Source organism: Callorhinus ursinus, unplaced genomic scaffold, assembly GCF_003265705.2.
Source record: "Callorhinus ursinus isolate GAN/ISIS: 27379988/994484 unplaced genomic scaffold, GSC_fseal_2.0 scaffold76, whole genome shotgun sequence".
Lineage (NCBI taxonomy): Eukaryota > Metazoa > Chordata > Mammalia > Carnivora > Otariidae > Callorhinus > Callorhinus ursinus.
The window spans coordinates 674,844-698,861 of NW_027397138.1; the positions used below are offsets into that span (position 1 = coordinate 674,844).

The window sequence follows — 24,018 nt, forward strand, 5'->3', positions numbered from 1 at the left end:
CTGGGACTGGCGGCTACATACGGGCGCTGCGGGGGGCTTTGGGCGGAGCGAGTTTGAAGCGGATTTCGCGCGCTGAAAGCGTAGGGCCGTCATTGGCCAGCAATTTCCTCCCTTTGTGGGAGCTCCCAGCGTAGCCGGGGTTAGGGGTTGGGAGGAGCGACCGAGTGACGCAGTAGCCTTCCCAGCCAATCAGAGATGGGGAAGGGAGGCCGAGAAGGAAGCGGATCCACTGCCGCGCAGCTAAACCGCATCGAACTATCCTCTTCGTCTCCCTCCGCCGCTATAGGGGCCTAAGCCGGAGCGGCCTGGACGGCGTCACTGAGAGGGCTGGGGGGCGGAAGTGGAGGCGGAGGGAGACGGTACAGACCGCAGGGCCTCGGGCCTTCGCGGCGAGGCTCTGGTGGGCGCGAGGCAGGGGAGGGGGGAGGAGGAGGAGCCCGCGGCCCGGGCGGCGGCGGCGGCGGGGGCGGCGGCGGCGGCGCCCGAGTCCGAGTTCCCCGTAGGGCCCCGCCTCGGAGCGGGCGGCGGTGGAGGAGGAGCAGGATGGCGGCCTCGGCCCTGTACGCCTGCACCAAGTGTACCCAGCGCTATCCCTTCGAGGAGCTCTCCCAGGGCCAGCAGCTCTGCAAGGTCCGTAGGTGCTGGGCGGTGGGCGGGCGGGGTTTCCTCGGCCAGAGCCCGAGGGAGCTGGGTGTCCTCTGCACTGCAGCCCGGCTCTCTTCGCCGGCGCTTTGGGGGCTTGGAGCTCTTTCTTGCGTTCTCACTCGGGACCCCTTTATCCGAGGACGTGGGCATCAGATGGGAGGGGCCCCTGAGGAAGACAAAATTCTGTTTTCTTCCAGGCGGCCCAGGAGGGGGCCGGGCCCCACCAACATTCAGGGGTCTCAGGGGTGGGGCTGAGTGAGGCGGCAGCCACCTGTCTATGCCGCAGAGACCCTGGGGTGGAGATGTTTTCATCTCGGTTTTCTGCCTGGACTGTCCTCTCCTTCCACTGGGAGGCAGGGGACGGTTTTTGCACTTTCTTGCTAGGAACCTGAAGCCGCAAAGCTGATGGCATCCTTCTTCCCTGTCCAGGAAAGCGAAGCGACTGGTTTGGGGACAGAATGCTCTATGATTTGGAGCTCCTCCCATCCCATTAAAGCCGGGATGCTGTCTGTGAGCAACGGTGCAAAATATTAAGTAGTTTCACATTTAACCAACCCTTGAAATCGGCCCTGACAGCTTTCTTAATTTATTTGTAGCATACCCCCCACATCAAATAAAGACAAAGACATCTATGCCTTCCCTAAGAAAATATGCTGTAATTGGCTATTTATATGATAAATTACTCAATTGTTTACGTTGGGGGACAGGTATTATTGATGTTTTAGGAATTTGACTAGGTTGTGTAATAATTTTCTACCAGAAAAGTGAAATTTGGGTCTTTGAGATAGATACTAATATATTGTCTTATTACAGGAATGTCGGATTGCGCATCCTATTGTAAAATGTACTTACTGCAGATCAGAATTTCAACAAGAGAGGTTTGTATACTGAACAGTTTTTGATTGTTAAAGACACAATTGTCTGTAAGGAATACTGGGGGGTTGTAATCCTGTATTTGTGGTAAAGTATTCTTAAATATGGTTTAGCGTCTTAAATTTTAAGTTGTAAACCTTTTATGTGTGGTGGGAGAGACCATGTTGACAAATAATTAATGGCTGTTTTACAGCTAGACTTCCGTTTACACATGAGGAAATGGAGAATAAATTATTGCATGGAAAATACACAGCCTCGCTGACTAAAAATGCAAATATAAAGTTACTATTAAGCTGTAAAAAATGACAAAACATTAGTGCTGACATAATGTTACCAACTATTCTCAAAGTGAAATCTAGTAACTTGTTACCAGTGGAAGAACAGCACATACTTTTTAATAGGGTGATTCCTGTTGAATGTTTAAGAGAGTAGTAGCCTAAGGAGAAGAACGAATAATTTCTTCATAAGTAGATAACTGGCATCATAAATAGTGGAGAAAGCCCAGAGGAAGGTTAGGTAAGCACTGAGATATAAGGCTGTGCATAAACAGTGGCAAATGTGAAGATTTTGGAACTAAATAGGAAACATTAGGATTTTTGTTTTGTTTCCTTTACCAAAGGATACACAATAAAAATGTATAAAAACATTTATCATTTATCTAAAGTTAAAGAAGAGAAAATGTAAGACACATCGCTAAAAAGATTTTGGTCTATATTAGAGGAAGTTTTAAGAAACACTAAATAGTCAAATATAAACTGCATTTGCTTTAATTCAACAGTGTGCTAATTACCTCAGAAAGCTATGTAAATTTGATCATTTATATTCAATTTCCTTTTCAGCAAAACTAATACAATTTGTAAGAAGTGTGCTCAAAATGTGAAGCAATTTGGCACAGTAAGTATGTCTTACATTTTTATTTCATGTTACTGTTACTAGTCAGTGTTTTTCACAAAATGGACTTTAAAAAAAATCTGTGTTGTTATGTTCTTAAATATTCAACATGGTAAGATATTCCGGGAAAGAAATTTTCTGTAGACAGTCTGATTGGAGGATGACAACATTTAAAAAACAGTCATATTATGTGCATCTTTTGTGTATATTGAATTTCAGTGTGAAATGTATGATTTTATTCTTTAAAGATTCAAATATAACAAACTGACTCCTAGTTATGGAGAACCCACTTAATCTATAAAGTTTGCATAATCACACTCCCCCCCCCATAAAGTTTGCATAATCACTCTTCCCCCCCGCCTCCCCGCCCCGAACCTCTAACAGTTTTTATATAGTAGTACAGTTCAGGCATTTATTCACAAAAGTCATGACATTATGCTAGTATAAATTTTTTCTCACATGCATATGACAGTCATTATTGGTATAGTACAGTCATGATTAGTCAAAGTGCTGGCCTTAAGGTTCTGTAAAATCCTGAATTGTCTTTTGAGTATCAAAGAAAATCAAGCTATGTTTGTTACAGTTTAGGTTGAATATGCTTGTGCCAATTTTTAAGTTGAAAGCTCATGTGTAATGTATATTCTTTTCATCACCTATACCTGTATATGATAAAAAGTTGTTAAATTTTTTTTAATGAAACTAATAAAAGTAATTAGGATATTAAATATTTCATGCTCCTAAATACTGGATACATGAAACTTTTCTATCAGTGTGTACCTTTATTTTCATTCTTTGAGACTTTTTTCACATGTAGCTTTTATATAACATACTATCCAATCATAAATACATTTCTCATGATCTTATTTATTTAACAGAGTTAACAAAAAGTTGTGTGACTAGAAACAATAGGAACATGAAGAATGTCATTAAATGTGACAGGGTAACATACCTGACAAAATTTTATCTGTTTCCTTAATTAGTCCCAGAAATATGTCTGTATACAGGTGTATATTTTATGCGGCAAATTTTTAATATTTTTAAATGTCTCAGTTAAAATGTATATCTGCTTTTCAGCCTAAGCCTTGTCAGTACTGTAACATAATTGCAGCATTTATTGGTACAAAGTGTCAGCGTTGTACAAATTCAGAAAAAAAATACGGACCACCTCAGACCTGTGAACAGTGCAAACAACAATGTGCTTTTGATCGAAAGGAGGAAGGAAGAAGAAAGGTATTTATATTATATCTTCTGGAAATTGAATGAATCACACGGATTGGGAGTTATTTTAATGAATACACTACTGCTACATGATGTATCGTTTGGATCCCTGAAAATGCTTAGATGGAAGTGCAGGAACAGTGCATTTTCTCTGTTTGCATCACACATAGATTTATGTTGATGAGTTGAGATTACTGTATTTTAAAAAAATATTCTGTGATAGCTGTTCTGTACTATTTGGTTATCTAACATTTTGTTCGGGAGAATTACTAACTGCTTTTAAATCCTTTCAGCTACTTACCCTTTTGCTGGTTACCTGAAATTGCTGGTGTGAAAAAATACCTGATGGCACATTAACATGTATAATTCAAAGTTAATCTTGTGCCTTTTGACTTGGGGCTCATGTTTTCAACCATTGTTTGTTTTTCTCTACCTACAGTAACTTAAATAGTATGTGTGTGCCTGTGGCATTCCTCTGCTTGATCAGCATTCACTTCACATAGGCCTCCTGTTTTCTGTCAGTTTCAGTTGATTTGGAGGATGACTGTCTCTTTGAGAGGCTCCCCCAGGTTCTTCCACAGCAGTATATGTACCCTAGTTGTAAGACATGTCCCTCCAGCACTTCTTGTGTGAACAAGTAGAAGAAAGAAATTTAATTTCATTGTTACAGGGTTTTGTCTTGATTTTGGAAAGAAGTCTCTTTTCCTCACTCTTGACACATGTACAGTTGATCCTCATTATTCGTGGTAGGTAGGTTGTGTAAAGTTGCTGGGAACACTGAATTAGCGAATATTGAACTATTGCTTCTAAGAGGGCAGTATAGGATTAGATTTTTGCCTCTGGTCACAACATGGTAATCTTTCGATCAATACTTAATCTTGTTTTGTGGATGTTTCTCTTCAGAGACATCTTAATATAAATTGTTGTTCGATCACATTGAAGTGATGGCAGATAGCAGTTTATGCCTGATGGAACTTATCCGAGTTACGTATTTTCTACATAAGGCATATCACAGCCTTCTTGAACTAAAGAACACTATACATCACTTCAGCACTACACTTGGGGACCATTATAAGCAGTGGAATCATCAATAGAAAGCACCGATGCAGAAAACATGGCACTAAATAGACCGTGAAAAGGACACTTGTTCATGGTGTAAGAGCGGAAAGAAGACGACTGCGGAGTGTCACCTTGTTAAACCTCTGCAGGGATTGTTTGCTCTCCGGCTACAGAAATTTTTTGCTGCTGTGTGCCTGTTCGTGAATGATCATGAAAGGACTGCAAGTTGATTTGGGGGTTACAGATAAATTTTAGCAAGTAGGTGGTGAATTTGCAAATGGGAAACCTGCGAATAATGAGAATCAAATGTATATGTCATTCAAGCTCTCCTTGTTTCTATAAACTAACAGTTTTCACTGTAGGGGGAATTACTTCGTCATTTTAGTAATTGCACAGTGACTTAAGAATTCAGGCTGGTGCTTAGGTAAGATTCTTTGAAGTATGTAAATTTATGCTTATTTCCCAGTAATAAGAAAACAAACTCTTCTCTCCAAATTAAAAAATGCCTCGAAACTAATGGCAGTCCAAAGATCATCCTCACCAATTTTACGACATACCAAATGAGATTTTCCCAAGTTTCATAAAAGTCTAATTTTATTTCCATTTTGCAACGATCTGTGTATGTGTGCATGTGTGTGTGAGAGAGCACAAATGTGTGTGCACCTGTGCTAGAAGTTGAATATTTTTCACTTAAACTCAGTTTATAGGTACATTTAATCTAATACAAATTTTTTCTTTAAAAAGGTTGATGGAAAGTTACTATGCTGGCTCTGTACTTTATCATACAAGAGAGTTTTACAGAAGACAAAAGAACAAAGGAAGAGCCTGGGATCTTCACATTCAAACTCATCTTCTTCATCTCTTACCGAGAAAGACCAGCATCATTCAAAACATCACCACCACCATCATCACCATCACCATCGTCACAGCAGTAGCCATCACAAGTAAGTACTTCAAAAGCAGGTTTTCTAAGATCCTCTTGGCATTTTAATGCCAAGTATTGGTGTTTAACTTTTTGCAAATACTACTTTTGTGCAAGTCTAGTTTCTGTTGTACATGGTAAGCTTCTTGAGTGTTTTAGGGCCCTTTCCCTACTTTATTCAGTATATAGCACACCTTGTTTTATCACATTTTTGCTTTATTATGCTTCACAGATACTGCATTTTTTTTACAAATTGGGGGGTTGTGGTAACCCTGCATTGAGCAAGTCTGTGGGCACCATTTCCAACAGCATTTACTCACGTTTCTGTGTCACATTTTGGATTCTCACAATATTTCAAACTTTTTCCTTATTAAATTCGTTTTGGTGATCTGTGATCAGCGATTCATGACTTGCTGAAAGTCAAAGGTCAGATGACATTAGCATTTTTAAGCAATTTTTAATTACTTTTTTAAGGTATGTAATGCTCTTGCACACTTAATAGACCAAAGTATGGTATACCCATAAGTTAGGTGCACTGGGAAACAAAAAATATATTTGACTTGCTTTATTGCAATATTCATTGCGTGGTCTAGAACCCAACCCACAGTATCTTTGAGGTAAGACTGTATAAAATTATACACCTGGAGTGTGTTGTGGTAAGCTGTTTACCATAAAAATAATAGTACATTTAGGGAATTACATAAAATTATCATATGAAGTAAAAATACAGGTACACCAGCGTTAATACTTCATAGGTTTATGTTATCAAAGTCCTCAATATCCTTTTTTTGTTTAATTGTTAGGATTTTACTTGTAAGAATTGTATTTACGGTTATAAATACAAATTATAGTCCTATGCAGTTATATTTATCAATGACTAGGATATGCACATTCAGTGTTTTTGTAGAACAGATTGTGAGATTATCATTTGTGATCATGATAGAAGCATTCTAAATCTTGAAGTTTCCAAAAGTGTGAAAAATAATCTTTTAAATTAGCAGTACTTTGCTGCTTTTTAAAAAACACATAGGCAGGAATTCTGTTTAAATATAAACAACTATTTGATTTTTAAAGTGCCTTGGGAGGAAAAGTTACATAGTGGTAATATGTGTGTAGCATAAAGTTTTTTGAACTGTGGTTTTAGTCTTCATGGAAAAATCAAGAATATTAAAGCACAAATTAAACACAAAATGGACAAAACAGGGACATGATAACCAATTTTCAGAAGAACTTGTTTTTTTCCTGAATTCTCTATGAGTCTTTAAAGTTCTAGGTAGATAAAACATAATTTCATTTATAGAAAATTGATGCCTACAACATTTAAGAAAACATTTTTAGAATATAATGTAGTACCAATTAACAAAATTTGATTCTAAATTGTAGGCAAGCATGTATTACGAAGTTTTATTGAGGTATTGATGTTTACTTAGCAGTTTTTCACTTGCTTTACCCTGGTGGTGTACTTTCTGCATGTCACAGTGGTGGAGTGCATAGTGACTTCTAATCTGACTCTTTTGAAGAAATCTTGTGGTGCTTCTGTCAGAATATCCCAAGGAACAAAGGAACATAAATCTTCTGGATTTTGCCTTTTTAAGAAAAACTGTGACAAAGTAACTATAACAGACCTACTCCTGAAACTCAATTCAAGTGTCCCTTTCCCCTGTCCTTTATAGATGAATTTTTCTTAGTGTGTGATAGGACACAGGGTATGTTTATAAAGATCAAATTCTATGACAGTAACTTAATCTTTAGAAAGAAAAACAGGTGTCAAAAGTAAAAGGAATAAGGATGGTATTGAGCTTTATTTTTTCCTTTTTATTGCTTAAGAAATAGAAATACTCTTTTGTATTTGATGGATATAGACCGTTTAATGAGTAGGCAACCAGTTTGTGAGGTTCTATTTTAAGTTTAGTAGGTTAGAACAGTTATGAGGAGTGTACATATTGTGATATATAGTGATGGGTGGGGATAGAGGAGAGCGAAAGCAGGTCAATCTGGATCCAGGAATGGCCACCTCAGAAAGCAAGGCTGTGAATTCCAAGTGTTTTTGTTAAGCCATTACTGATGTGATTGTTCTCACTTTGAGATCTGGATAGTGCTGTTAATTCATGTGTGATTATATGGTTTGCTAATGCTTATGATGAAATTTGTAAAAGAAAGGGCAACTGAATTCCTCAGTAGTGTTGATATTTATTGAATTTTTAGGTATGTAATTTTTTTTATAGAATTTATAGGGTTACAGCATTTTCCCCCAACTTAGTATTTATTTACAGCTGATTTTTAAGAACATGTTCTGATTTTTTTCCTTGCTCGAAAAACTTACACAGCTACAATAGTAAATTTTATATTCATAAACGTATGTACATGTTTTTATTTATTGTATATACACTAGTAATGTATGAAGTGTTTTATGTATATAAACTCATTTAAGTCTGATATCCCTATAAGGTATAAATTATACCCATTTCACAGATGAGGGAACTAAGGCTCAGGAATTTTAAGTAACTGGCAAAAGGTCACACAGCCTAGGTTTTTTTTAACATCTTACATTGGATAAATATGTGGCGTCTGGTATGTAGGAGATGCTCTATACATGTTGAATCAATAAACTAGGGGTTAATGCAGGATTGGCTGATATGCAACTGCAAGAAAACTTGATTCATAGTGAATTATAAAGTCATTATTAGTGTTACGGCATAATGGAAAAGAATCAGTAACACGGCATTTAATTATAAATAAAAGTAAAATCAGTTCTTACTAAGATATTTCCCAATATTTTCGGTATGTCTTTTCCACAGTACAGACTAAAGAAACATGTAGGGACTTTGGAGAGGGCTCTTAGGAAAACTAGGAATGAAACAAATTAAGGTATTTCCTGTTTGAACTTGACACACTATTCTGAGCAACTTGAGTTACTCTAAAGGAGGAATCTCCAGACAGGATTATTAGGAAGGCCTTAACTTTAAAGATAGAACATTTTTTATCTGAAATAGTAAGGGTACCCTTAATATGATGATTGTCATACTTTATAAATTATAGAGCCTTATCATGGTGGGTTTCATGCTTATATACCCCAGCTTTTAGTATGATATTTAAATTGACTTTTGGAAAATGATCTGATTAAAAAAAGAATTTAATCCCTGTCACTGTACCTTTGTTAGAGAATTTAGTAGCAATTGGCTACCAGTTATTTGAATCAAACTTAGCTCAATAGAATGTGATTAGCTTTAGTTCAAAAACTTAATTGAATATGCATTCTTTGAACAAAAGATTCTAAACATACGTAGTTTGAACCCATTAGGAAGAATGTTGTTAAACAAGATGTATTAAATAAATGTTGTTGTTAGATGTCATTTATATATTTTTCAGAATCAGCAATCTGAGTCCAGAACAAGAGCAGGGACTGTGGAAACAGAGGTAAATATGTTAACATATTTTCTGAAGCATTTTGAAGTATATATTTTTTAACGTGACATCCCTTTAACTTTGTTACTTATGTTTTTAAAAGATCAATGATATTCGGTAATATTTTAGGGGAAGAAGAATGACTTACCACTTGGTGCCTCTGCCCTTTTTACTCTAATTATTCTTATCAATGTTTGGTTTCAGCCATAAATCCTCTGCAGCAATTCAGAATGAAACTCCAAAGAAAAAGCCCAAATTGGAATCTAAGCCATCTAATGGAGATAGGTAAAAATGAATTCCTTTAGCGCTACGAAAATTCAAGTTAGTTGAACAGTTACAGTTGATTGCCAGTTATTACTAGGTAAAAGAATAGAAACATGTATCTTCTTCATTGACTTTTTTGAGTCACCTAGAAGAGTAACCATAATTAGTTAAAAATTTTAACTTAATTTTGGCAATAAGCAAGTGGCACTGAACTGTTGTTCTATTTGGGGAATACATTGGGTTTTGAAAAAAGGAGAACAAATCTGAATAGAACATTCTCTTGATCTTAATTATTCTTCAGTGAAACACAGATCTAAAAATCTTTAATTGTGATGTTTTAAATTGACCTGCTTGGAAAATGTATTTAAATTTAAAGTATTATGAGCGTGAGGTTGTTTATAGTTCATTAGCCAAAAGTTTGCTGATGTTACTGTACAAATTGGCTGCCTATTGCTTTACACTAGAAGTATTGACCCCCTAAAAGCTAATACTGAATTATATTTCTGCAGGTGTATGTAATGTGTGCCATTAGTAAGGTAATTTGCCAGTTGCATCCATTTCTGTCAGGTACATATTTTTTTGCATTAGCCTTAAGGATGTTTGTGGAATTGTCTAATTTATGCAATTTGAACACCTGCTAATTTTTCTTCTACTTCATTTAACTGTGTTTTACTTTTTTCTTTTTAGTAGCTCTATAAATCAGTCAGCAGATAGTGGGGGAACAGACAATTTTGTCCTTATAAGTCAACTGAAAGAAGAAGTGATGTCACTTAAACGTCTCTTACAGCAGAGAGACCAGACTATTTTAGAAAAAGATAAAAAGGTAAGAACATGGTTCACTGAAGCCTGGTAAGATTTACATCTTGAGTTTTGCTTGAGAATGCAAGTTTTATTAGACTTTAATAATTTGGTAATGTGCATGATTCTTACAAGACACATTATAAAAACCAAATTGGATCATAAGCCGTCTAAAGAAGATAGGTGGAAATGGTGAATTCAAGCACCACTATGGGTACTCAGAAATAGAGGTAATTCATATACATATTTATAACCAAGTCTTATTCATAATTTTATGAATTATGGCTGAAATAGGTCTTTCAGAATTTTAGTTCTGTTAACTGAGAGCTAATTAGAATTATAATAATTTCTGAACATTAGCTTCCAGTAGCCTGTAGCTTAAAAGTAAGCCTACTGTCTTAATTTGGAAATGACATGAAAATGGAATATTATGTAAATTCTTGTGATTTGAGAAAGTATTGAGTGTAGTCCTTGACATACCAGTCGTGTATTTCAATCCAGATCAAATAACTGGTGAAAGGTAGTGCTATGGAAATTTCCTGTGTGGTAGTCAGTGATTAGCAGTAGGTGTCTAAGATCATTTTGTAGGAATTGAGTGTACTTCTGAGGACTTTGTCAGTTAGATTAGGAGTATCAAATATATTGTCAATTTAGTGAAAAGTTCCAACATTTTCTGTGTGAACTTGAGCAGAATGCTTTCACATCTTTGGTCCTCAGTTTTTTTAAAAAATGGGAGTATTAATGCCATCTCAGGAGACGGTTGTTAGGATTAAATGGAAATCTAAAGTACTTACTAGAGCTCCTGCCATGTATAAATGCTCATAGCTGCTATTACTGACGTTGGGTCATCTTTGAGGGTAGAACCAACTTTTGTACTTGTTTATAGTCGTAGACTATTCTATAAGTTTGACTTTCTTCAAATGCCTTATGCAATAGGAGAACATTAAAAACATTCCTTTTAAAATTGTAAGACTTAATTATAAATGTATGAATTATGTCTGCTTCTGAGTATCTGTGGTGGTGTTTGAATCTGAGCTTGGCATTTAACAACTTTTGTGTTAAATTTTCCCGTGCCTTGATGGTTAGTGGATTTAAGTTTATTTTAATATATTTGTATCTTAGTTTAAGCAAATTCAGTATATGAAATTTAGGATTGACATAAGAATAGGTTAGTTAGGAGTGTCTTACTTTTTATGGTTCTTTTTGATTAACAGAATTTTTTGAATTAACTTTTATGGAAATTTGTTTTATGCACAAAATTTTAAAGACATTTCTATGCACAAAGATTTATCTATATTAACCTAGGTAATCTAGGTAAAAGTTGAATAAAATAGTAAATTTGCTGTAAAGTAACAATTCCAAAACAAAGTAGTAATGCATTGTGGAATTTTGACTTTTTTATTAGATTTTTTTCATAGCATGACTCTTCTGTGTTAGTGCAGTTTGTGAAAGTTTTCTGCTTTTGTTAATGTTCCTATAAAAAAAAATGGGAATGTAAATAGGCAGTGTTGTCAAGGAAAATAATAATTCTGAGCCTAAAATAGCTACATATTTGCTCTTTTTTCTTATAATGTAAATCTGAGGCAACCAAGATATTTTCTTAAATTTATTTCACTTTATTCAGTGACTTCTAGAGCCAGCCATGTATCCTCTAGTGATCATGAAGATACAAAAATGAATAAATAAATTGGATATGATCCTTATCTTCCAGAAATTCATAATCTGAAGGCAACACACAGTGGAGTGACAAGAATAATTATCTTAGCTGATCTAATGTGAATTGGCATTTCAGAACAGGAATTCCTTTGTAATGTAGTAAACAGAGAGAGAATTTAGTTATTCTTTGAATTTGGCAAAAGCAAGGGGTTTTATTCAGACAGTAAGAATATAATACACCATGACTCCTTTTCTCTTTTTGCTGTTATATATCTATACCAAAAAAAAGAACATGTAAACCGTTAAAGTTTATATATAATGAAAGCCATTTAAAAATAACCAGAAGTTTTCTTCTCCATGGTTCTGATAATGAAATTATATAATATCAACTTAATTTTTCGTTCGAGGTCATAAGGATTATGTACTTTTATGTATGTCATTGGTATTTAAGAAGAAAATGTAGCTTCCTCAAACCACTGATTTTTTTTTCTTACATTTGCCTAAGTTAGCAAAAATTTTAAATTAACTCCCTTTTCTTTCTTATTCCATGTTGTATTTCTGTGCTTTGTTCTCCATTTTACCTCAAGCCTTAGGTTGTATTGGATACATAATTCCTGATGTAAATTATAAAGTAAAAGCAGTATAGCTCATGGTTGATAAAACCACTCCTCTTTGTACTTGCCCAGAGTGAAAGTTTCTTCTTTTGTCATTAAAGGATTATTTTAACCTGACACCACTTTTAACATTTACTTTGTTTATATATAATGTGAAGTATGTTATAATTGAAGCATTTTTCCCTGACATGAGCCATTAAATTTTCCTGTTGGCATTCCAGTTGCCAAACGCTGTGTACAGCGAAGCCATCCTTAAATTGAAACAGAAAAAGGCATCTTCTCAAAAGTTTTACTGACAGTTCAATATTTATCTTAACTTTAAAATATACTATAATAAAATAGAATTTCATTTCACAAAACAAATTCTAAATAAGTTATAAAACTCAGGAAACTGCTGACATCTTCCACCTCTATAACGAATTGTGAATTTATAATGAAGAATGTTTAAAATGATGTGTGCATGTGTATATTTTTATACATGCGCATATATAAATTTATATGCTTATCTGTTTCTCAGTTAACTGAACTAAAGGCAGACTTTCAGTACCAAGAGTCAAATTTGAGAACAAAGATGAACAGTATGGAAAAAGCTCACAAAGAAACTGTGGAACAACTTCAGGTAAATGACATTATTTATATGAACTGTTAGGCAAGGAGGGCTAACCTTGCTTAATTGTTAATAATATTGTCTTAGACTGGTATTGGTATCCCTATTTTATGTGTATTTGGTGCATTTTCACCTTCAATTTTGACTTTTTAAAGATTTTTATTTATTCATTTGAGAGAGAGAGTGAGCAAGAGCAGGAGCAGAGGGAAGAGTGAGAAGCAGACTCCCTGCTTAGTGGGGAGCCTGTCGCAGGATCCCAGGACCCTGAGATCATGACCTGAGCCGGAGGCAGACACTTAACCGACTGAGCCACGCAGGCCTCCCTGATTTTGACTTTTTACCAGTTCTTAATCCTGCTCCCAGGTGGCTCAGTTGGTTAAACGACTGCCTTTGGCTCAGGTCATGATCCTGGAGTCCTGGGATCGAGTCCCACATCGGACTCCCTGCTCAGCGGGGTGTCTGCTTCTCCCTCTGACCTTCTTCCCTCTCGTGCTCTCTATCTCTCATTCTCTCTCTCTCAAATAAATAAATAAAAATCTTTAAAAAAAAAAAGTTATTGCTTGAAATCACTTGATAAGGGGATTCAGTATATTAATTCTGAAAACTTTTGCTTAAACTCGTTATGGGGTTTTTAGAGGAGGATACCAGTGCAGTATGTTCAATTCGTCATGGAGTGAAAAACAGAAAATTAAAGATCGAATTCATGAAACTAAGGTGAAAATAAGGTCTTTAGTACATTGGTGCAATCATTCTTCGTGTTTTTGCCCAGATAATGGGAAGGGAGGTGGGTGTACAAGACCAATTCTCAGGGGCCTCAAGTGGAGGAAATTTATGCTACATGCGCAGTGATGAAAGGCAAAGGAGTGCACTTTAACCTTGTACTGTGATTTTCAAGGTGCCAAATAGGATTCTGTGTGCTGCAGCAGGGAGCCTCTAGTGATTAAGGCCAAGGCCAGCCTCCCAAGGTTACTGCAAGGTATATTCAGGAAGATTTCAATATATAGAACAACTAAATGGTGAAGCCAAGAGTCACCATAGTGACAGAGAGGGTAGTATCTGATGTCCGGCATGCGGAGATGGAGAGCATCCAGCAGGGATAGACATTACTCCCTTATTTAAGCCTGTTCTCACCTCAGTTTCAAAAATTTAGAAATCAGACCACATTAAATTAACTACATGTTCTGTCGATTTATACATTCTGACATCTGAGGCATTAATCTTTGGGTAACAGTGCTTTTAAACTTTAGTAGTTTTGTCTTAAAAGCATAGAGGATGCATGTCAGCATGTAGAGTTTAGACTTCATGGGAGAGTGCAGCTTGGAAAGGAAGGGAGTAATACTGCCCTGAGGTGTTTTGTTTTTTTTTTCTTCATTGTAAAACCAGGGTATATGTGCTATTCCTGCCTTTTGGTTTGTATTCCTCATGCTTCTTTGAAGGTAGCTTAAATTGCATGAAATTGTAAAATGGATTTAGGAACCTGAATTTCAGTTACAGCTCTAGTCTTAACATTAGTCTTACAAAAGTTTTAAAGAGAAACTTTGTGTAGAACCTGGCACATAGTAGGCATTCAGTTTGTTGAATGAGTGTTGATTTATGGAAGTGTCCATCTGCCTTCTGTTGAGAAATTGCCCATATAATTGGGTTTTTGGACATTATCCACCAGTATATATTTGCTTTATGATTTTCTTATTTTTCTCATTCTGTTATTACTGCTGAATGATTACCTGGAAACAGAATCTTCTGCATGATGATCTCTGACTTAAAGTGGTGTAACCAAAACTCTGGAGTAAATCCAGAATTGAGGTAACAGAAAAACTGTGAGCAATACTTAAATTTATGATAAAACTTAGTACGACTCACTGTCCAAAAGAGCAGTTTGTTGTTTTATTTTGTTGTTGTAAACATAGGGGACCTTCTCTTTGACATCTTAGCCTGATTAGTATCTTAAGCCTAGTAAGTCTTCTTGGTCAGTAGCTGAACTTCTATGTAATAGAATAGCAACTAATGTTTAGATAGAAGTATGACATTTCTAACATGATTTTACATAGGCTGTCTTATTTGCTTTTTACAATAACTTTGAGTTCCCACTTTACAGATGAAATGGTGGTCACATAGTTAATCAGAACTGACATAGAAACCTACGTCTTGTGACTCAGATTAAACTGTACTTTCTCTTGTGTTCCCACCACCTCAGGTCACTCGAGTTTCTGTTCCTTGTTATGAGACCACTTCCCTATGTCTTTTGTGTTAATTGCTGGAAACATTCTGTTAAAGTTGTGTACTCTCTTTTAACTGTAGTCCCTTTAGCAGCCATGTAATAGTAGGGTTTTCCATTTAGTTGAGTAAACAGAATTAACTATTTTTCTTACCTTTTTGTTCTAACAAATAACCCTGTAGCAGAAAATTTACTATGTTCTGGGGCGCCTGGGTGGCTCAGTCATTAAGCGTCTGCCTTCGGCTCAGGTCATGATACCAGGGTCCTGGGATCGAGCCCTGCATCGGGCTCCCTGCTCAGCGGGAAGCCTGCTTCTCCCTCTCCCACTCCCCCTGCTTGTGTTCCCTCTCACGCGCGCTCTCTCTCTCTCTCTTTCTTTCTGTCAATTAGATAAATAAATAAAATCTTAAAAAAAAATTTACTATGTTCTAATAGTTCTCAAAACATTTTAAACTATTAAACCTGGGAAATAAGCAGTGAGCATCACAAGAAAAAATTGTGCAAAATACCAAAGTAAACAAACAACCTAAGTTGTCCTAACAGAATACCAAATAAAAAATCTACCTTTTGTTTAGGAGTAAAGTGAATGAAGGGGGGGAAAGGGGATTAAGGTTTGAGTGCCTCTGTGTTAGGCTAAGTGTTTTATATATTTGATTAGTTCTTTCAATTCCTCTTGGGGTGGTGGTGAGGTTTCTGTCTTACGTATGAGAAAATGAACTCAAGGTTACACAGCAGGATCTGTGTTACTCCAGATAGTCTTTCCTTTAGGCCAGTTTCTAAACATTTTTAGCTTAACTTGTTAAGAATTTTAAATTATTTGATTTTTTTTTGCAGGGTACATAATAAAGACATAACATTAGGATAAAAATTTTAAATGCATACATATTTAAGCATTGCATTGTAAAATACATTTTTAATGTATCTGAATTAGAATAAGACACATTTGGACTTATCTGCATTTAACAACTGATACATTGTTTATTTTTCTTACATAATTTATCAGTAAATAGATTTATTGGTGCTGCAATTAGGAGACCAAATATATAAATGCAAATTGAAAAATAGCTGCTAAAAAATTAAAAGGGAAAACTGCTTTCAACACCTGATGTTTGAGTTCTTGTGTTTCGTACTTAGAATATGAAAATTAAAAACTCTTTGATTTTTGTGTTTGCTTCTTATTGATGTCTAAGGAAAGATAATTTGAATATTGTCAGTATATAAAAGGTTTTGGATAAATATAACTTAGAGATCTGATGGTAATCTCTTTGAGGCACATTTGCAAACATACCATTTTTTAATGCCCTTCATTAATCTGTATTTTAAAATTTCTGTTAAGATTTGTTTTTGGCAAAGAGAGTCTATTGTAGTTACAAATTAAATAACATGTGGCTAACAATAAAAAGAAAACAATTTAAAACTATTACACTGACTAGGACCGATCAGCTGAGAAATAAACCAGTTGATCATTAAGTGTACTCACTTGACTTACTGCTAACTACCAGGCATTCTCCTTATTTGTCTTCTGAATTTCTCAAGCTGTTTAATTTTAAAGGGAAAACAAAATCCTATTAAATGTTTTGTGATTTTTCTAGATTTAAAATTGAAATTGAATTTGAAATTAAAACTTTTTTTTTTTTTTTTTAAGAGCGCTGGGATTAGAGGACAGAGGGAGAGGGAAAGAACCTTAAGCAGGCTCCATGCCCAGTGCAGAGTCCATGATGGGGCTTGATCTCACAACCCTGAGATCGTGACCTGAGCTGAAATTAAGAGTTGGACACTTAACCAACTGAGCCATCCAAGCACCCCTGAAATTTAAACTTTTAATTACCACCTTAATTTAACAACTGTTGAATAGAGATAAATTCTGTTAATCAGGCAGTCGAACCTAAAAATGGTTAGGTTTGCAAATATGAAATCGTTCTAAGAATATTTGCATTCAGAAGGTAATGGGTATTAATTGGGGAGAGTTTGGTTTAAGAAAGGTGGGGGAGTGGAAATACAAAGCTTTGGAAAAGGTTATGTTTCACAAAACTGGTTTAAGATGATGTACAGAGAAGGCAGGGTGTTATCTTGCCATACAAAGGCCAAAATTAGAGTAGAAGATGAAGCCCTGAGGTTAAAAAAAAAGTAGTACCTAGATAATAAAAAATCTTGAGACTTGTGAAGGAAAATAAATGGTTTTCCTGCATAAACCAGAGGAAAAATTTTGTTGCTTTTAGGGCAGCACTCAGATTCTAGTCTGTTGTCAACACTCTCCCCATTTTGGCTCAAAAACTCCAAAAGTGTTTGATCATTGATGTATTTATATATATGGAGGGTTCTTATTACCTGTGTTTCCAGAGATTAAGAGATCACATAGGGAGACAAAGGCAGTCAAAATATGAAAGTCCCTCTTTACACATTCCTCTTCACTAAACGCTGGTGATTGTCATAGTGCTTTGGCTCAAGGACAGTGTCTTTGGCGGGTAGAACATTTGAATGAAGGGCACATTCGGTTCAGATCAATGGCAAAGTGAAACTTGGAGTCTGAAAAATAATTTCATCCTTTCACAGATCTGAAAACAATGATGTGTAGATGTTCGAATTACATCAAAGCCAGTACCTAATTACTGTTATGGCAATTAAAGAAACAAAAATCAGATCAGAGAGGGCATTTCTGATGGATACTTCAAAAAAAATTAGTTGAATAGCATTAAGTTGAGAGAGGGTCCCTTTGGCAGTGATAAAGTGTGAATATTTTTGCAAAACGGACCTCTTTTGCTTATTCTATAAATAGGTAAACATCAAATGGAAGACTTTGTACAGTTTGTTGGGCAGTATTCCTCCCAAATCATTACTGGAGTCATTAATTATAAAATTTATTTTCATAGTTTTCATTTTATGTTTTTAAGTTAAAGAGCCAGACGTTTTTTCCTTATTTAAAATTTGACCCTCTCAAATGGATTGCCTAAGTTGCATTTTTTCTAACTGATTGTATCTTTGAACAATAGTTACATTGATATCAACATTTACAAAAGGGGCTGATAAACCAATCTAGAATATTCCTTCTCCAATATCCAGCATTATAGAGATGAACCTTAATATACCAACTCTTTGATCTGGTCTTAGTGTTTCAATGAAATCTTGTTGTACAAGTGAAAAGAACAGCATTAAATAAGTACTATTCTTCAACATGACTTAATATTTCAAGCATTTTTCATCTGAAATGTTTTTGTCTCCCACAGGCCAAAAACAGAGAACTACTCAAACAGGTCGCAGCATTGTCAAAGGGTAAAAAGTTTGACAAAAGTGGAAGCATACTAACATCCCCTTGAGAAAGTAGTTATTCATGTAGTGTTTCTGCTGAAAATGTAAATTTGAGAAAAATTCTGTGAAGCCCTTAAATGTAGTGGAGAAATATTTTTGCACACCAGATGAATTGGCGTGTTTCCTATTCACTTTTGTAACTGATATACAGCATTTTTTAAGTTGTAAAACGTTCAAATAAAACTTCAACTGGCTTGAAGTTACTTTTTAATGATTTGATATCCAGGAACTTTTTTGCCAGCAATAGTATTAAACACTTGTAAAGGAGTGCATGAGTCGTGCTCTTTATAAAATGCAACATGCAATAATAGAGTAGGTGACGGTGTTCAGAAGTCAGAGCAGCAGGGCTTTCAGTTTGTTTTGTTTTTTGTTTTACACCATGTTGATTTCCGATAAACAGTTTTCACTTTAGAAATACAAAAACTTTTAAACAAGGAAAATGGTAAACACTGGTTTTTTTGGTAATTGTGTTTTTACTTTGCATCAACATGAATTTAGGAGAAAATCATGGTGCTTTTATTAAATGAACTTCAGAGTATATGTAAATATGTTTTTAAAAGTTACATCATTAACATTAGTTATTAAACTAGTATTTTCATTATTGGTATAAGAATTAATGTTTATTGTACAGTATCCAAGGTAAAATGTGTTCTGTTTTGTACAAACTACTGTAGATTTTTACTTACAAGTGCCTTTTTGCCACCTAATGTTTTTATTTATAGGAATGCCGATCTTTTGTACATACAGTTTGTTTTAAAATCATGTTTAATAAATGTTTGTATATAAATGCATATGTACAGAAGCCTATTTCAAAAGGAAATCAAAGTTGTTAGTAAAATGTTTGAGATCGCATTAAGAACTGATGATGCATATAGACTCTAGATGATTTTGTGGTTTGTTTCTGTGTGATATGAGAAGCTATTGGTCACTGAATTCATTGAATTATGTAAAAGTACATCCCCCAAAGATTTAATTTTAAATCATTTCTGATAGAGTAATTTTATTTTTTACGTCATATGGCTTCATGTTCATATTTCGTGAGTTACGTGTTCTGCTTTATTTTTCTTTTATAAAAACTTAAAAATTTATAATTTTCTGCAGTGGTCCATATATCTGCCTTTTATCTAAGTTAATATTTATGTACACCATGTTTGATTTGTAAGTTTAAAGCAAATCTGGAAAAATTTAAATAACTTAATCAATCCATGAGTATCTTTGAATAAATTGGAATCTACTATAAGATACAGGCACTATTTATAAGAAAATTATATCAGAGTCTTTAAAATTGTCTATAAAGGTTAAGGTAGGTTGGGATAGGTTATGTAAAGTTATTGACTCATTATTTTCTGACCCAGTGGTTTTTCAGCCTTTAATGGAATTGATCTCCTTAATAAATGCCAGTTCAGACTATTCAATTGTAAAACATCAGGCATTGCTTGATATACTGGAGAGAGTGGAAGAGAGTTCCTTCTCTTAGGAATTTATGGGCAAGGATAAATTTGTTTTAAGTAAACTGTTATTAAATGTATTAGTTCTTAAGTTTTTAAACAAAACTGATTATGAATGTCAGGTCAAAGATCATCTTTCCTCAGAACACAGGATGATTATAATAATTGTTTTTAACATAACCGATGTTTCAGGAGATGATTCCTGCAGTTTTTCATTATATGTTGATATCAAATAATTTTTTGTCCAATTTGAGAACATTAGGGTAATTTTGAAGTAATATAGCAAAAGATTGAATCAGACTTGGAAAAATTAAACGAGTTTATTTTTATGAGCTCTTCATGCAATAATCTTCCTAAATTTAGTACTCTCAACAATGATAGATAATGCCTTCTTAACACAGATTTTAATGTTTGTGGGATTTGCTAAATTCGTAAGATAGTCATTACCTTTCTTTAAAATTTATAATGTTTTATATTCTGGTTTCATAGCCATTTATCAATCCACAGTGCTCATTATGGTTTTAAAATAAACTGTGTAATAATTCTTATAACATGTTGGAGCTGCTACTAAAAACCAAGGTGCCCCTTCCCCCTTTTTTAGGAAACAGATTAAAAATTGAAAATCAGTCTCAGTAATTAAGCTTTGTAAATTCCAAAGCTAAAACTTTTTAGGGGCTTCACAGTATTTAGTCCTAATTAAATGCCCTCTCTTTATTCCATGACCTTATTTTATAACTTAATTTTTTTGAAATTGTATAAACTAGTAATTGAGTCCCAGTCCTGGATCTGTAGTGTATTGACATAATGAGCTGATATTCTTTAAATGTGGACCTGTAAGGAGATACTATGGTGTGCCGTATTGTGCTTTTTAGCCCGTTTTCAGCTATTAATTAGCATTTACCAGTGAGGGTCATTTTGGCCCAAGTTATTTATGTATTAATAGCCTGTGAATATTGCAGTTCTTTTTAGATTGTATTGGTCTAAATATGCATTCTCCGGTGAACCTGGTAAGCTGTTCACATGTATAGATTATTGATATACTGTACTTGTACACATCTGACTGTTGACATTTTGTACTTTTTTCTAAATCCAATATTTCACAATAAAAACTTGTCAAAAGTTTTGTATTAGTTTCTTGTTACTTCTGCAACAAATTACCACAAGCTTAGTGGCTTAAAACAGCAAAGATCAATTCTCTGACAGTTCTGGAGGCCAGAAGTCCAAAATCAGTATTACTAGACTAATGTCAACTGTCAGCAGAGCTGGTTCCTTATGGATGCACTAGGGGAGAATCTGTTTTCCTGCCTTTTTCAGCTTTTGGAGCTGCATTCCTTGCATTCGTTAGCTCTGCCCTTTCCTCCATCTTCAGAGCTAAAAAATGTAGCATCTTCAAGTCTCTAGCTCTGTCATCATGTGGTCTTCTCTCTCTTTGGTCATGGTATTTCCCTCTGCTCCCATCATTGGGCCAACCTGGATCATCAGGAGTCTTCATATCTCAAATTTAGTCACGTCTGCAAACTCCCTATTGTCACATAAGGTAACCTATTCATAGAGATTAGAACGTGGACTTCTTGGGGGACCATTGCTGAGCCTACCATAAGCTTCATCTACATTTCCCCAGTATGAGGCTTTAAAATTAACAGATTTAAGAGAATTGGCTCAGGCAAACACATTCAATTTTGTGACATGTTCATTAAGACTGCTGTCATGAAACAGGTTATTGAGCCGTTTGAAGTATTTCAAAGCAACAGTAAAGCAAATCAAGCTAGATGTAGTTACATTTTTGCAAACTTTGGAACATGACTAAAACCATGCCATGTTGTTTGATAAAATAAGTTAAAGACCTGATTTATAGACCTTTATAGTCTAGTTGGGGAGACCATATACGTGAAAATATATCTGGAGCTTTGGTATTAAGTGCAATAAGAAGCTAATAGCTTTTAGCAAGGGCATTCTAATAATTGTGGGAAAGGTTAATCTAAGTCATTGCTTTCTTAAACTTGAGCATGCATCAGTCACAGGGCGGGATGGGGGACCTCGTGAGGCACATGTGGCTGGGCCTCTGCCCCAATTTCTTCAGTCCATGAATCTGGGATGGTCCCAAGAATTTGCATTTCTAAGTTCCCAGGTAATACTAATGCTTCTGGCCCAGAGGCACACTCTAAGAACAAGTGGAATATAAAAAAAGGCATGAAAGATTGAAGGGCTGATGAGTAGAGGATATTTTGAGAATTGGAGAGTGACCTTAGAAAAATTATTTGAGCTACATTTTAAAGGCAGTTTGGGTAGTCTACTAGAGTTTTGAAAAGGAGATGATGTCAGACCAGATAATTGAACACGTCAAGAAGAACGTTATGTATCATTTTCTCCAACTGCTTTATTTTGTAGCCAAGGAAATGGAATGGGAAGTGGTAAATGACTTGAGTATTGACTTATTAATGCCCTGCCATTTTCCAAAAGGAATTTGAGGTAGCTTGGTTGAAGTGACTTGTACCTAGACAGTTTGCCACACAATATCAGTTATTAAGGAGATGTGTGTATAGTTGTCCTCTCAGAGCCAAGAAGTTGAGGACGATGAGAATCATCAGTTGGATGTCAGTTGGATAGGACAAGCTTATGGGCAGAGAAAAACTTCAATTCTAAACAATGTCTTGGCATAGAAGGTGCAGAATTTGGTTTTTAATTGACAAGGGGATAGTGGATGACAAACCCACTGGTTTGATGCTCATGTTTGTTGCTGCTATGACTGAATTTGGAATTGTGCTAGTCACCGCTTTTCAAGAAAAATGCGATCTGAGAAGTTATACGATTAGAGGCTTGAAAACTGTATTTTGACTAAAATGATTGACTTGTTTCTAAAATAAGGAAAAAGACCAACAACCATATAGAAACTGGGCCAGAGGAATGAGTAGACTGTTCACAGGGAAAATGCAGATGGTTTTTACGTGAAAAAATGACCTTATTCATAATAAGAAAAAAAAAATTAAAAGTGTATGGAGTTAACCATTTCTAACCTATAGGTTTACAGTATTCCAAATCTGACAACATACAGACACCGTTGTGAGGAAACAGACACTCTCTGACATTCCTGGTGGCCATTGCAAAATACTCCTATTTTAATCCTGAGTTTTAATAACTGGCAGCATTACATATACATTTATGCTTTGATCTAGCAATCCAATTTCTAGGAATCTGTCCCAAACACACTCTTAGGAAAATGAAGACATACGCACAACTCAAAATTATCTGCAATAGCAGAAACAGAAAACAGGCGAAATTAAGGGGTTGCTCAAAAAACTTTGGGACAGCTATAATGGAATCTATGTAGCTGTAGAATTTACTCAGCTAGTACTCACACTACATTGTCGAAGCAAGAAAAGCGAAGAAGAAAGTATGCTGTAGCATGTTAAGGGTAGGGCTACACCCACATACATACACAAAAGGTATCTGCTTATATTTTTTAAAAATTGAAGGCTTAACCCTAATTGTTTAAAAATAAGGGGTGGGGGAGGGAGCAAGATGGCGGAGGAGTAGGAGACCTAGATTTCGTCTGGTCTCAGGAATTCAGCTGAATAGGGATCAAACCATTCTGAACACCTACGAACTCAACAGGAGATCGAACAGGAGAGTAGCAACAACTCTCTGAACAGAGAAGCGACCACTTACTGGAAGGTAGGACGTGCGGAGAAGTGAATCCGAGGCGATATTCGGGAGGATAGACGGCGGGGGAGGGGCCTCCGCCGGCCGCTTCTGGCAAGTGCTAGAGCCGCGGAGCACAAAATCGGACCTTTTAGAAGTTGGCTCGGTGGAGGGACGTCGCTGCAGTGGCTAAGCGGGGGGTGGAATCCTCCCGGGACAGTGTGGTCTCAGGACCCTTGGGGTCACGGAGAGACCGGGGGTGCCTGAGTGCGCCAGAGCTCCCAGGTATCAGAGCGGGGAAGCCGGCTGCAGAGACGGAGCTGAGGCGCGGGCTCTCAGCTCGGGGTTGCCATAAACTGTGATCTGCGGCCCAGTTGGGGCACGGCTCCCCCAGCAGGGACCCAACAAGCAGCAGATCCGGGGAGACTCCCCTTCCTTCCCGGGGAGGAGCGGTGCGG

General features: G+C 36.0%; 1 protein-coding gene across 3 annotated transcripts; it reads left to right on the top strand.

The window, feature by feature from the left end:
* Positions 1-200: 200 nt before the first annotated feature.
* FAM76B (family with sequence similarity 76 member B) lies at positions 201-21,044 on the top strand. 3 transcript variants are annotated; one of them, XM_073887149.1, is made up of 11 exons: positions 201-630; positions 1,459-1,523; positions 2,358-2,412; positions 3,484-3,639; positions 5,431-5,630; positions 8,978-9,025; positions 9,218-9,298; positions 9,965-10,100; positions 12,863-12,964; positions 14,687-14,755; positions 18,392-21,044. In XM_073887149.1, the coding sequence occupies exons 1-10, from the start codon at positions 544-546 to the stop codon at positions 14,708-14,710; spliced, it is 954 nt and encodes a 317-aa protein (XP_073743250.1). In that variant the 5' UTR covers positions 201-543; the 3' UTR covers positions 14,711-14,755; positions 18,392-21,044. The 3 variants fall into 3 exon arrangements, with proteins under 3 accessions (XP_073743250.1, XP_025749214.1, XP_025749213.1); XM_025893429.2 differs by lacking the exon at positions 14,687-14,755 and having other exon boundaries at positions 202-630; positions 9,968-10,100; XM_025893428.2 differs by lacking the exon at positions 14,687-14,755 and having other exon boundaries at positions 204-630.
* The last annotated feature ends 2,974 nt before the right edge of the window (positions 21,045-24,018 follow it).